The 13,805-nt window shown below is 41.9% G+C and overlaps 1 protein-coding gene across 5 annotated transcripts in view; it reads left to right on the forward strand.

Moving 5' to 3' along the window:
* The window catches only part of si:ch73-287m6.1 (RIMS-binding protein 2), a 177,105-nt gene that overhangs the window by 16,690 nt on the left and 146,610 nt on the right, over positions 1–13,805 (forward strand). For all 5 annotated transcript variants that reach the window (XM_034193035.1, XM_034193032.1, XM_034193033.1 and 2 more), the window contains exon 3: positions 7,833–7,976. In XM_034193035.1, coding sequence (XP_034048926.1) covers positions 7,833–7,976 — 144 coding nt within the window. The remainder of the gene's footprint in view (positions 1–7,832; positions 7,977–13,805) is intronic.

The raw sequence follows: 13,805 nt of genomic DNA on the forward strand, positions 1-13,805 counted from the left end.
TTCTTGCAAATAATTAGCTTCACACAGGCGTCTTCTAACTGTCACAGCACTTACAGGTAACTCCAGACTGTCTTTGAGCATCCTGGAGCTGATCAATGGGTGAGCCTTTGCCATTCTGGTTATTCTTCTATCCATTTTGATGGTTGTTTCTAAGCCCTTTTCTTCCACGCCTCTCTTTTTTTTTTTTTTTGTTTTGTCCATTTTAAAGCATTGGAGATATTGTAGATGAACAGCCTATAATTGTTTGCACCTGCGTATGTTTTCCCCCTCTCCAATCAACTTTTTAATCAAACTAACGCTGTTCTTCTGAACAATGTCTTGAACGTCCCATTTTCCTCAGGCTTTCAAAGAGAAAAGCATGTTCAACAGGGTGCTGGCTTCATCCTTAATAGGGACACCTGATTCACACCTGTTGTTCCACAAAATTGACAAACTCACTGACCTGAATGCCCACTACTATTATTGTGAACACCCCCCTTTTTCTACTTTTTTTTTACTAATAGCCCAATTTCATAGCCTTAAGAGTGTACATATCATGAATGCTTGGTCTTGTTGGATTTGTGAGAAGTCTACTGGTACCTTGTTTCCATGTAACAATAAGAAATATACTCAAAACCTGGATTAATCTTTTTAGTCACCTAGCACTGCTATTATTCTGAACACTAATGTATAACTCCTAAAGAAAGACAATTGTTGGACAAACTTAGTGCTTCAGTTAATATTTACACCAACTTATTACTTGAGTTGAATGAACATAATTATTTGCATTACCAATGAAACACTTTAAATGAGCCTTTCTCTCTCTTCAAAGTGTTATTACTGCAGCTGGCCTGTTTTGTTATGAAAGCAAATTTATCTTCGACAATTTGAGCTTGTGATGAAATTAATTGTACAACCATTTTGGAAATTTTGTTCTGAAAAGATTTTTGTATGCAAATAGTCTAAATTAAGCATATATGACATTCATAAATTTGTTGCATTTGCATAGTGTTCTTTGTGTTTAGGTGTTTATGGACGCATATAGAATTGATACAAATAATGTATGTACGTTTAAAGTGCAGACTGTTTTCATTTGAAATTATGTTGAATTGATTTCAGGTATTGCATTGTTTTGGAAGTGGTTGCTGCTAAGTGTCCATGTGAAATCCAAACAACTCTGCCTGCCCAATGAAGCAAGTTGTCATTTTTGTGAAGTTAAAAAAAAAAAAAAAAAAAAAAAAATCAAATGATGCTTGTAATTAAATGGTTGCATTTGAAGACCAAACACACTTGTAAGGTTTGGAAGATTGTGGATACCACCTGTAATGGAAAGGTGGTAGGGGTGGGGGGCCTCACAGTATTTGACCAGATCAAGAACCCCCTCCAGAAGATAAACACAGGGGTTCAAAAACCAGAAAGCCCAGACTTGTCTGCAATAAAACATATTAAAAATTCTGCAGTGTTCTGGACCAGCATCTTATGAACAAACTTGACAAACAACTGAGTTTCACACAGATTCATGCAAACGGATTCTTTGTGTTTCATATTATATGGTTCTGCAAGGGTTTGTGATTTGATGAATTCTGCCCAAAACTGAACCAATTTATCCTTCACTAAAACACTAACCCACCATCATTTTGCATCCATTTTGGGTGTATTTGATTGTTTTTTTATTAAAGTGTCATGCACCAGTGTTGCCCAGCCCACATGGACTTATAGACACTTACACAAAACAAGATAACTACGTACATGTCACAATACAATTTCAGAATACAATAGGATACAAACACGTTACCTCATTTCCCAGGCTTTACAGACAAAAACAGCAAAAGCAAATCTTTTTTCAAAAATCCAACTTTTTCTCCTCAGAAAACCAAAACACATCTACATTATTTTTTTTGTACACATTGAAATAAACAGTCTTAAATCAGAGTACAAAGGACAATAAAGATCAAAATGATGCTCATCTTCCACAACATCAAGTTCACAAAAAATACAAACTCTGTCCTGTTCGCAAAGACCCTTATAAACAGTTTGACTTAAACAGGTATGAGCGTGATGTTTATTTTCCAAGGTCACCTAAGGTCAAAAGGTCATGTAACCAAGAGAAAGGTGAAGCCACAGGTGTATCTTTAGCCACTTCTACTAGAAGACTGAAAATATTTATTACAGAGGTGGTGGAAACAGTTGTAATTTAGATTTGGACACGGTCCCCATCTCAGCGGTCCCCAGCTCAGCTGAGATGATCTTCAGTCCTGCCGATAAGACAGGCAGCGGTTGGATGCCATCCCCATCCCCCTCCGACAGACAGGGACAAGCTGGTGGTGGCGGGGTGGTGGAGGGAGCGTCCAGTGAATAACTGAAAAACAGCGAGAGGTAAGGGAGACAGGGAAGGACATACCTGCTTGTTATTGGTTTCTGGTGGTGATTAGCGGTGGCATCTATTTGTGATTATTTTCACAGCTGTACACAGTTAGCTGATCGTGTGAGACATTGAATCATGAGTCATCTGGTGGAACTGATGCTAGGCTTCATTTCCTTGAAATAGCTGTTCAAAATATCGCCTTTATGGATATTAACCTTTAACCCTGACCTTTGACAGATTATTCTCAATTTAATCACTTTGTCCTTGGCTGACCCTCAAACCTTCTACCAATGGTTCACCTGGCTACAGCAGATAGATGGCTATTTTGGAGCAACATGTGACACCAATGCATGATCCCTGATCTGACCTGACCTTAACCATTTGTAAACTGGTGCCTGCGGGTCTCCATTTGGCTGAAAATCTTTCTCTAAACAGGCTGGTTGCGTGTGTGTCTGCCTGGCGTGTCGGTCTGTGTGTCTGTGCCATGTTAGCTGGTGGTCCATAGGCTCGTCTGCTTGGCAGGCTCAGTGTATTAGGAGGTGGATCTGGCATTCTCTCTGCATGTTTGTCAGCGGCACCACATTAGCGGTACTGGTTGCTTTGGCTGTCTGGGTAAAATACATCTCACAAAAGTTTATTTTTATTGCACGGTTTGAGGAAGTTGACTATCTGGATTGCTGTCAGGGTATCTGGCCAGTCACACAAAAGGGCAGCAAATGTTCTGATAGTGCATTAATTGATATTTTTCAATGCTATGAAGTGAGGAGAGCACAATCTGTCATCACAATAAAAAAACACATAACCGAATAAAAAGTCTGACATTCTCACCTCTTCCTTAAAATTCCTCCAAGTGGGAAAAGATCATTTATAAATTTTGGAGTTAAAGCAGAGCTGCAGAGAAATGTAGTACAAGATGCTTTTTGTGTTGGGTGATATTTTCTTTTTATAGCTGCTTCTGGCACGAAGTGGGAAGCTGACACCCCATTTGAGGTTTTCAATAGCAGCTCTTCAGAATATTCTCATTTCATACACTAGCAAAGAGCACACATGGGCATGAAGATACCATGACAGTGTGACATTTGACCCCAATGACCTTCACCCAAATGATTGACCTGTGGCTGATCTTGTCAGGGCAATTCAACGATCCGTCTAAGTGTGTGCCACATTTGGTGAAGACATCATCTTGACCTTAGTGACTGCACTTTGGCAGGTTTGACCTTGCTTGGGCAATTCCAGAACCCATCTCCTATGTGTGCCGCATTTGGTGCAAAACATTGTAAAAAAAAAAAAAAGTCAATTTTGACCTTTCACCCCAGTGACCTTGACCCCAATGACTGACATTTGGCAAATTTGAGCTCAGCTGTGCAATTCCAGAACCCACCTCCATATATGTACCAGGTTTGATGCAAATTGTAGTGGGGGAAATAATATCTTAGATTTGAACTTTGATCCCAATGACCTTGACCTTAGTGATTGACATTTAGCAAATTTGACCTTGCTTGAGCAATTCCAGGTCCCACCCCCTATGTGTGTCACGTGTGGTGCAAATCGTAGTGAAAAGTTTCCACTTTGACCTTTTGATGCCTATAACATTGCCCCTTTGGCAAATTTACAGTCACCTGGGCAATTCCAGAACCCACCCTCATATGTGACCCATTTGTTACAAATCACAGTGGAAAATGTCAGTTTGTACCTATGAACCCAGTGACCTTGACCCAAATGGTTGACCTTTGGTAAAATTGATCTTGCCTGGGCTGTTCCAGAACCCACCTACATATATTATGTGTGCCACGTTTGGTGCAAAATCGTAGTGAAAATCAATAATTTTGGACCTTTAATCCACTAACATTGACCTTTGCCCAAACAAACTGCCAAAGGCAGAATTCTGGGGTTGACTGTCAATCAAAAATATTCAGGTTTGTAGAAATCTGCCAAAGGACCTGGGAGGAGTAGGTGAACAGCCCTGTGACCCCAGTTACCTTAACCTTTGCTAAGACAAGCTCCATTAAGGGCAATTCTGGGGTCAACGTACATATATGCACACAGAAAGTTTGGTTGAAATTGGCCTTGGAGTAGTATTGGAACAAACAAACGTTTCTCGGATTATAGTGCGATTTCTGTTTCTCCGCTGAGAACGGACTGTCTGGAGCATTAAATCCATTCTCAGGCTCGTAGGGAAGAGTTCTGTCATCTGAAGCAAAACACAGCAAAATGTGTCCTTGAGTGCTTGGAGAGTCTCATTTCAGACATAATGGGAAGAAGTCTGCGTGCACTTCTAAATCAGCCTCCGCCTTTACTTATCCAAACAGCCGCTCAGTTGTTCCACTGCCTGAAATCTCCCTTTTGGCTCCAAAGTAAACCAAAAAACACTTGTGAGCTAGATTTTACAAACTGATGGATGAAGGGGACAGTAGAGGCAACTGCAGACTTCAGGAGTAGCTTCCACCTGCTTTAAACAGACATGAAGCCTGTTTGAGTCTGCAGAGGGTAAATCCTGATTCAAAACCCACTGCATCATCAAACAAGAATTTTATTTATTTTTTGAGATGTAAAGGGGTAGTTCTTGCTGATTTTCAAACCGCCTTGTTGTCCCGCAGTATCATTTTCAGGCCTGGTAATCCATTCCCCATGGGAGGTGACTAATTCCTGGATCATCTGACAGTCACTGTTTGCTTCTCTCATCCTTTCATGATAGTTTTCGCTGAGGTGTTTTTTGTCCTCATGATTTGTTGGATGTTTTATTCAAAAATAAAGGAACCAATTCTCAGGGAACGTGGTAGGAATCTTGAATCTGGCCTCAAACAAAAGGTCTCAAATTTTGGTGAGTTAAAGCAGATTATAATTTTCTGTAATCTTGGTCATATCCCAGAACAGAGTCCATTACCTTTTAGATGAAGACAATGGAAGAGATTTAGCATACACTCAACAAAAATATAAACGCAACACTTTTGGTTTTGCTCCCATTTTGTGTGAGATGAACTCAAAGATCTAAAACTTTTTCCACATACACAATATCACCATTTCCCTCAAATGTTGTTCACAAACTAGTCTAAATCTGTGATAGTGAGCACTTCTCCTTTGCCGAGATAATCCATCCCACCTCACAGGTGTGCCATACCAAGATGCTGATTAGACACCATGATTAGTGCACAGGTGTGCCTTAGACTGCCCACAATAAAAGGCCACTCTGAAAGGTGCAGTTTTATCACACAGCACAATGCCACAGATGTCGCAAGATTTGAGGGAGCGTGCATTTGGCATGCTGACAGCAGGAATGTCAACCAGAGCTGTTGCTCATGTATTGAATGTTCATTTCTCTACCATAAGCTGTCTCCAAAGGCGTTTCAGAGAATTTGGCAGTACATCCAACCAGTCTCACAACCGCAGACCACGTGTAACCACACCAGCCCAGGACCTCCACATCCAGCATGTTCACCTCCAAGATCGTCTGAGACCAGCCACTCAGACAGCTGCTGAAACAATCGGTTTGCATAACCAAAGAATTTCTGCACAAACTGTCAGAAACCGTCTCAGGGAAGCTCATCTGCATGCTTGTCGTCCTCATCGGGGTCTCGACCTGACTCCAGTTCGTCGTCGTAACCGACTTGAGTGGGCAAATGCTCACATTCGCTGGCGTTGGCAACTTGGAGAGGTGTTCTCTTCATGGATGAATCCCAGTTCACACTGTTCAGGGCAGATGGCAGACAGCTAGGATGTTGGCGTCGTGTGGGTGAGCGGTTTTCTGATGTCAATGTTGTGGATCGAGTGGCCCATGGTGGCGGTGGGGTTATGGTATGGGCAGGCGTCTGTTATGGACGAAGAACACAGGTGCATTTATTGATGGCATTTTGAATGCACAAAGATACCGTGACGAGATCCTGAGGCCCATTGTTGTGCCACATCCAAGATCATCACCTCATGTTGCAGCAGGATAATACACGGCCCCATGTTGCAAGGATCTGTACACAATTCTTGGAAGCTGAAAATGTCCCAGTTCTTGCATGGCCGGCATACTCACCGGACATGTCACCCATTGAGCAGGTTTGGGATGCTCTGGACTGGCATATACGACAGCGTGTACCAGTTCCTGCCAATATCCAGCAACTTCGCACAGCCATTGAAGAGGAGTGGACCAACATTCCACAGTCCACAATTGACAACCTGGTCAACTCTATGCGAAGGAGATGTGTTGCACTGCATGAGGCAAATGGTGGTCCACACCAGATACTGACTGGTATCCCCCCCAATAAAACAAAACTGCACCTTTCAGAGTGGCCTTTTATTGTGGGCAGTCTAAGGCACACCTGTGCACTAATCATGGTGTCTAATCAGCATCTGATATGGCACACCTGTGAGGTGGGATGGATTATCTCAGCAAAGGAGAAGTGCTCACTATCACAGATTTAGACTGGTTTGTGAACAATATTTGAGGGAAATGGTGATATTGTGTATGTGGAAAAAGTTTTAGATCTTTGAGTTCATCTCATACAAAATGGGAGCAAAACCAAAAGTGTTGCGTTATATTTTGGAGGTCCTTGGGTAACGCTGGAATTAATCTGTGTCAAACTAGTGGTGATTTACAAAGACCTGGATGAGATGAGAAGTATCACTTGCATTATGAGGAATGCCATGCCAACATTTTGGCCAAGTGCTCATTTCTCATTTCTCACCTCTGTCAAAAATGAACCACCCAGAAGAGAGAAAAAGTTGCGGTTTCTTGAATGGCTACTTGAGGCTGGCTCTGAATGAGATCAGATTGTCATAGAAGGCTATGTTAAAATGTCAAACTTTACAGCAGAAATAAACATGTATACAGCCTGGCATGAACAGCAATTTGGTCTCCATTGAGCAAAGGTATTAAGGGTCTTAACCGCAAGGGACCTTGGAGGACTTTGAGGTTTCGCGATCCTTTGGTCAAGGGTATTAAGGGTCTTACCCATGGGACCTTGGAGGACCTTGAAGGTTTGGTGATCCACTGAGCAAGGGTATTAAGGGTCTTACCCAAGGGACCCTGGAGGACGTTGAAGGTCTGGAGGTCCCTTGAGCATGGGTATTAAAGGTCTTGCCCAAGGGACCTTGAAGGTCTGGAGGTCCCTTGAGCATGGGTATTAAGGTTTCTGCCCAAGGGACCTTGAAGATTTTCCTGCCTGACAGAATCAAACTAAGGATCATCTAGAGTCAAGCCTGAAGTTTTAACCTCTAGACCAGTGGTCTCCAAACTATTCCAGAAAAGGCCGAGAGGGTGCAGGTTTTGTTTGCAGCCACTGACTCTAGCATATGAACTCATCCCACCAGCTCCAAGTGATGTTAATCAGTGAAATCACCTGCTGGAGTCAGTGGCTGCAAAGAAAACCTGCACCCTCTCGGCCCTTTCTGGAATAGTTTGGAGACCACTGCTCTAGACCGTCGCCTCCCTCAGCTAGGTGTTCGGTAAGAAAAGCCTACATGTTGCATGTGCTAAATTTTTTGCATATTTTGTCTCTTGCAGTCAAGATACAATGTTTCATCCCATCAAGCTACAAGCAACTCGAATCACAGCCTGAACAGATTCCGACTGCTGGCGGAAAGAAATCAAGCTCTGAACCTGGAAGTGGCCACCCTTCGCCAAGAGAAGCAGCAGTACAGAAAGCTGGTAAATTTCCTAATGGGGCCTTTTCATGTTCCCATTATCTGTTGTGCACAGGTCTGTCTCACAGTCTCTCTGCAAGGAGCAGATAAAATACACTTATGATAAATATCCATATTTAGTAATTTCCTCTCAGGAGTTGAAAGCATTAAGCTGTTTTTGTACCTCTGAGAATGACACAGAACACACACTTCATTTAATTCCTCGGTGTGTGTTTTATTCTTCAAGGACGCAGCTGTGAATGGCATGGTGACTCACTCTCCCCGTGCTACGTCTCGGTTATGCTACAAGTGTGCACGTGTAACGTGCTGTAAAACATATGAAGAGGGCCATGTGCTTTGGTGTATGTTTTTGCACATAATAGCGCATGCATTTCTGTGTTGAGCAGGCTGGATTTTGTCCTACCAAGGCTTCCCCCAGGTGGTCTCAGATGGCAAGCCGTGTGAGCTGTCGTCTTGGCAACGTGCCCGTTTGGAGGAGTCGCGCAAACTGGCAGAAGCAAACTGACAAAGCATAATGGCTGTGTCTGTTCTCAGCCTCGCTGGGTTCATATTAGAGTAAAACAGAGTGAAACCAGTGCAACACAAACTGTAGCTTTCAGTGATGTGTGTCAGATCACTGAACATATGAAGCTTAAATGTTTTGTAAAACCATTTTTATGGGGTGAAACTGATAACTGACACTTGAGCTGAGAAGAATCTTATCAATTTGATTTGATAATGAATTGATTAGAAGGTAGGGTTTTAAATAGATTACTCAGAAACAAGGCTTTGAACCAAAATTTAATAATTTTGCAAATGTATGTGAAATAAAAGTAACTATTTTCCATTCTGTTTGCAATAACTTCCAGTGACATCATTGAAGGCCCCTTCACACATAACATGAAGTTGGATGAATGAGGCTGAAATAGCCCGAATGGTTGAAACCCGAAAAATTCCAGCTGCAGTCGGGAGGGACAGACGGTCGGACAGCCGTGTACAGATGCCGTACGATCCCGCGGTGACGGTTTTGTGCACAATCGTGTGCATGTGCACGAACACAGTGTGACCATGGTGAGAGGTGTGATACCACATTGCGCTCTCACAGCAGCAGAAGCAGTTAAATGTTGTACAGATGTTAATAAGTTGAAGAAAATGTATAAGGACAAAATCATGAGACCATAGAACTTTATCAGAACAATGAATGTACCTTTTAAATGTAAGACAATCATGTTACTCGTGGTTATGATGTTGAATTGATGCTTGATGACCTTGATGCTGGGACAGCGCCTGTGTTGGAACTGAGTAAACAAATGGATTTCTTTTTGTCTGTAAAAATATTTAATTCCTGTTATAAAGAGCAGAGAACACAAGAATGATCATCCTTCTGTTCCTTTTTGTTCATGAACCATGCGCATGGAAGTAAACAAGGAATTAATGAAAGTACATGAATAAGATGAAATTAAGTGTCCCTCCCTCCCTCGCACATGCAGTCACCGGCAGTCAGGCCAACGATGTTCACGGCTGCTGCGGTCACCTGCCTGGTGCATCTCTGCCTGCGTGGTCATCGCCGTGCACACTGAGATGTGGCTGGGGGCGATCCAAAGGTGATCTTGTTTCTTTTTTATTTTTCCCCATGTCGTCATCTTTTGAAGACACACATGCACCACCGTGCCTTGTACATGGCTGATTGGAGCACATGTAACAATATGTGTTCCCCAGCTTTGCACTGCGCTGATGTGGCAGCTGAGTGGTGCAAGGAGGAATGCAGGAACGCAGTCACTGGCCATTGGCTGGGGTCAGCTCCCTCCCTACTTGATTAGGAATGACATCCAACTCATGATGTGATTACATGTCAACCATGGTCCGACCTGCATACGGCATGCTGTACAAATGCTGCGACCACGGTCAGATAGCAGTACGACCCCATCTTGATGCCGTTTGATTGGGTTTCCAGCATGAGCGCGATGCGAATGTGGAGTGCATATGCTGTGGCTGAATAGTTGTGCAGACTGGTGTACAAGGTGTTTCAGTGCAGCTCAGATTTTTCATGAGTGCCGTCAATCCTCCGTCGTGCGCCCATTTGTCCTCATTCGTGTTATATGTGAAGGGGCCCTGAATGGTGGAGAAATATTTAGCTGCAGCAGGTGAATAAAGTAAAATGGCTGTGCACTGAACAAAAAGTCTGTTGGATCTACATAATTTAAATATGTACAATAGTCACACATGATCAGAATGTGGTCCAAAAAATATGATTTTCTTATGTTTCTAACTGAGAAACATATCAACTTCATCAGTGTTCAATGAAGAATTAATGTTGGAAATAGTTAGCTAGCATAAATGTTCGTTTTGGACATTATCCTCAACAAGGACAGCGTGGTGGTGTAGTGGTTAGTATATGCTGTCCCTCACAGCAAGAAGCACCCCCGATCCTTAATTGGAGTAGTGGGTATGGTGGATTAATTTTGTCAATGATTGATAGAGAGAAATCATGTTAAAAATGATTGGTTAGCATGTTGGTCTTGGATATCAACTTTGGACAGTAATAATGTTGGGGATCGTTAGTTAGCATGTTGATTTTAGACATCAACTTCATCAATGTTTGATGGACAGAAATAATGGAAATAGTTAACTAGCATAGATGTTGGTCTGAGATATTAACTTCATTAATGTTTGATGGACAGAAATAATGTTGGAACTGGTTAGCTAGCATAATGGCCTTAGACATTGTTAATGTTTGGTAGTATGAAAATAATAAATGTTTATCAGTGCAATGGTAATGAAATATTTTTTCCATTGCACAAATGAAAAAACATTCATTATTTGTTCTATATAAGACCTAAAATAGATCCTTGTCATTTGATGTTTTATTAATTTATCAATAAGCGAAAAGGAACTTACATTTTGGTGTGCATCACTGGTCCTTTGAGGTCAAGAGGTTCCAAACAGTCTAACACGAACTTTAACCCCTTAAGCCCTAGAGCCTATTTCACCAAATCACATACCCATACATTATGATTTATTTCTCGGCTTGTACAAGGTCAAAAATGCAAAAGTTAGCTCTTTTAGGCAGCTAAAAGACAGGTCTTAGGGGATGTTGTGGATGCAAAAAAATTGAAAGTAAATAATACTTGGTAGGAGTAAATGAGGTTTTTTTTGTTTTTTTTTTTCCCCAAAAAATGAATTCCATTTTATGTCTTTATTTGCTTGGCGTTTCAGCTGTGGTTAGTTGATATGTAATTGAAGTGGATACTTTTGTAGAGGAGACTTTTCTTGACATTTTGATGTGTAATAAGTGTATGTTGGTGTCAGCATCAGTTAGATATGAGTGTTCAAATGTTCCAAAACAGGGCACATCAATTGGGGACTCTAGGGTTTAAGAGGTTAAATAGCAAAGCTTTGGTAATATCAACATCTCTCATGGTCTTAAAATGACGATGTAGTCCGTACCCAATGCCATGCATTGACTTCTTCGTGTACAGACTGCTATCTGCTTTCCTCAGTCCAGTGAAAAATCGTGACAGAAATTTGTTGAGCTCTTCATCTGACAACACTGTACTTCAGCTACAGATGTCCCAGCAAATACTGCAAATGCCTCCAGATGGCTTACAGCATACTGGATTTTTTTTTTTTTGTGTTAGAAGAATGAGCACCGCCAATACCCTCGTTTAAATTGTCGTCTGTCCCCAAAACAAACTCCGCCATGTTTGTTTTTAAACTAAGCACTGTCACCGTGCCAAGGGAAAATGTGAATGGAACAATATTGCAAATAGAAACGATCACTATCACGTGACATACAAACCACCAATCAAAAAACAAGGCTCTATTTAGGTGTCATGTAAACAGAAATGATGTTGGAAATGGTTAGCTAGCATAAATGCTGGCCCTAGATACAACCTCATCAATGTTTGATGGACAGACATAATGTTGGAAATGGTTAGCTAGTATAAATGTTGGTCTTAGATACTAACCTCATCAGTGTTTGATGGACAGAAATAATGTTGGAAATGGTTAGCTAGTATAAATATTGGTCTTAGATACCAACTTCATCAATGTTTGATGGTGTTGGAGACTGGCCCCCAATATCCTTGACCTCGTCCGCCAATCGCCGCGTGTCCGTTGGTCCCAGGGAAGGTTGAAACAAAGAAGTCATGACCCAAAAGAATCTGTTCAGATTGCACCCTGCCTGATTTACTGTTCAGAACAGAGTTTTATTTAAACCAACACTGACTATTAAAATCAGACTTACACAGAGCTCTGTGGATCTTGTTGTCAGCCCTGACGTAGCCTTAGCTCTCAGCAGGACATAAGAAGAGTCCCCCTTGCTATCTATCATTCACTTAAATAACCTCCTCTAACAGTGATTCAGCTATTGTGTTGTTTTGTCTCTTCCTTTCATTGGTCCAAGAGGTTGGTGAGAACCGTCTGCTTCTGGGAATTCTCCTCCACTCGCGTTGTGTGGCAAATCTAGCTCTGAAGGAGCTGTTTCCAGCACGTCACTTCCCTAGAGTGTCTTTACCACACCCGTCCCTGACTGGCCTGTACAGGACAGGTCATGGCCACATGCTTCAGGCTTCCTCCCTTGTTCCTGTGAGAATCTGCAAAACAACTCTGTGTGGGCATGAACACACTTCACAAGATTATCCTTAGCCGTAACATATATCTTAAATGTCAGCAGGCTAGCATGCACAGATGTGCCTGCGGTTCAACACTTAGTTTCACAGCAACAATATAGACGGGGTACATCTCATCAAGACATTCCACTGACACCAAATAGACCGCATAAGCAGTTAGACTATTCCCACGATTAGTCCAAAGTAGAATGACGAGTACAATATCTTCCGCACAGAATGTGCTCTTACAAAGAAGCCCTGAGTCCAATACAGTGGATATTATACTAATATGAGTCTAAAAATGGTCAACTGGACAGTGCAAGCATACATGAACACAATATGATCATAAAATAGTAGTTTTAGGATTATGGCAGAAACGTCACGCCATTACTCAAACATCAGCGTTACAGAATCGGGTCAAACGCATATCCATTTTAATCATACAAACCGGATGATTTATTCTGGTTGTTTCTGAAAGATAAGCGCAAGAATAGTAGCAGAAAATGCAGTTATATTCTTCAATGGACAGAAATAATGTTGTCGGTTAACTGGCTACTAGCACTACAGGTTGCCATTTGAGTAAAGGCCATTAAGCTTTGGGGTGGAGCCACAATAAGGGGTGGTCCCAGGACATTTGATACAAATACATTAACATTGTTACAGAGACTACTTGTCCTAATGAGCAGATTTGTGGGGTTGAGTCGAGAGACGTTCAAAGACAACACGACTGAGTGCCATTCTAGTCCTACTGCTTTGTGTCTTACAATGACAAGATAACATATGGTGTGAAAAGGCTTTTGACCAGTTGCTTGGAAACAATCTGTGATGGACGTTTGGAGGAAGGTACCGTAGGTGCACGATGACCTTCGAGCGCGGTGCTGCTAAAAGGTCACAGCTGTTTCCCCGGATACCGTCCCTATGGCAGCGGTTGAGCTCTGCAAGCAGCTACTATGTACAAATAGTAGTCCTGATGATATTACGGGCTATCCCACAGTGAAAAGCAACAACTAATCAATGATCCCTAAAGCAGCATCCCGTCACATAACCCAATAATCTCAATTTTTACTCCTGCTAATCAATCATGTGGACCCAAAACAGGGTTAATGAGCGTCAGTGTAATATAACAATTCATCTGCAACAAATCGGCCACTCCCAGGATATTCACAAGATTCACATTGTGTTGACTCATGAGGCGGCTGATCCACAGCTGATATTAGACAGGGTGTATTTAGGCTGAGGTTTCT

This window comes from Thalassophryne amazonica, chromosome 17 (assembly GCF_902500255.1).
Source record: "Thalassophryne amazonica chromosome 17, fThaAma1.1, whole genome shotgun sequence".
NCBI classification, from domain to species: domain Eukaryota; kingdom Metazoa; phylum Chordata; class Actinopteri; order Batrachoidiformes; family Batrachoididae; genus Thalassophryne; species Thalassophryne amazonica.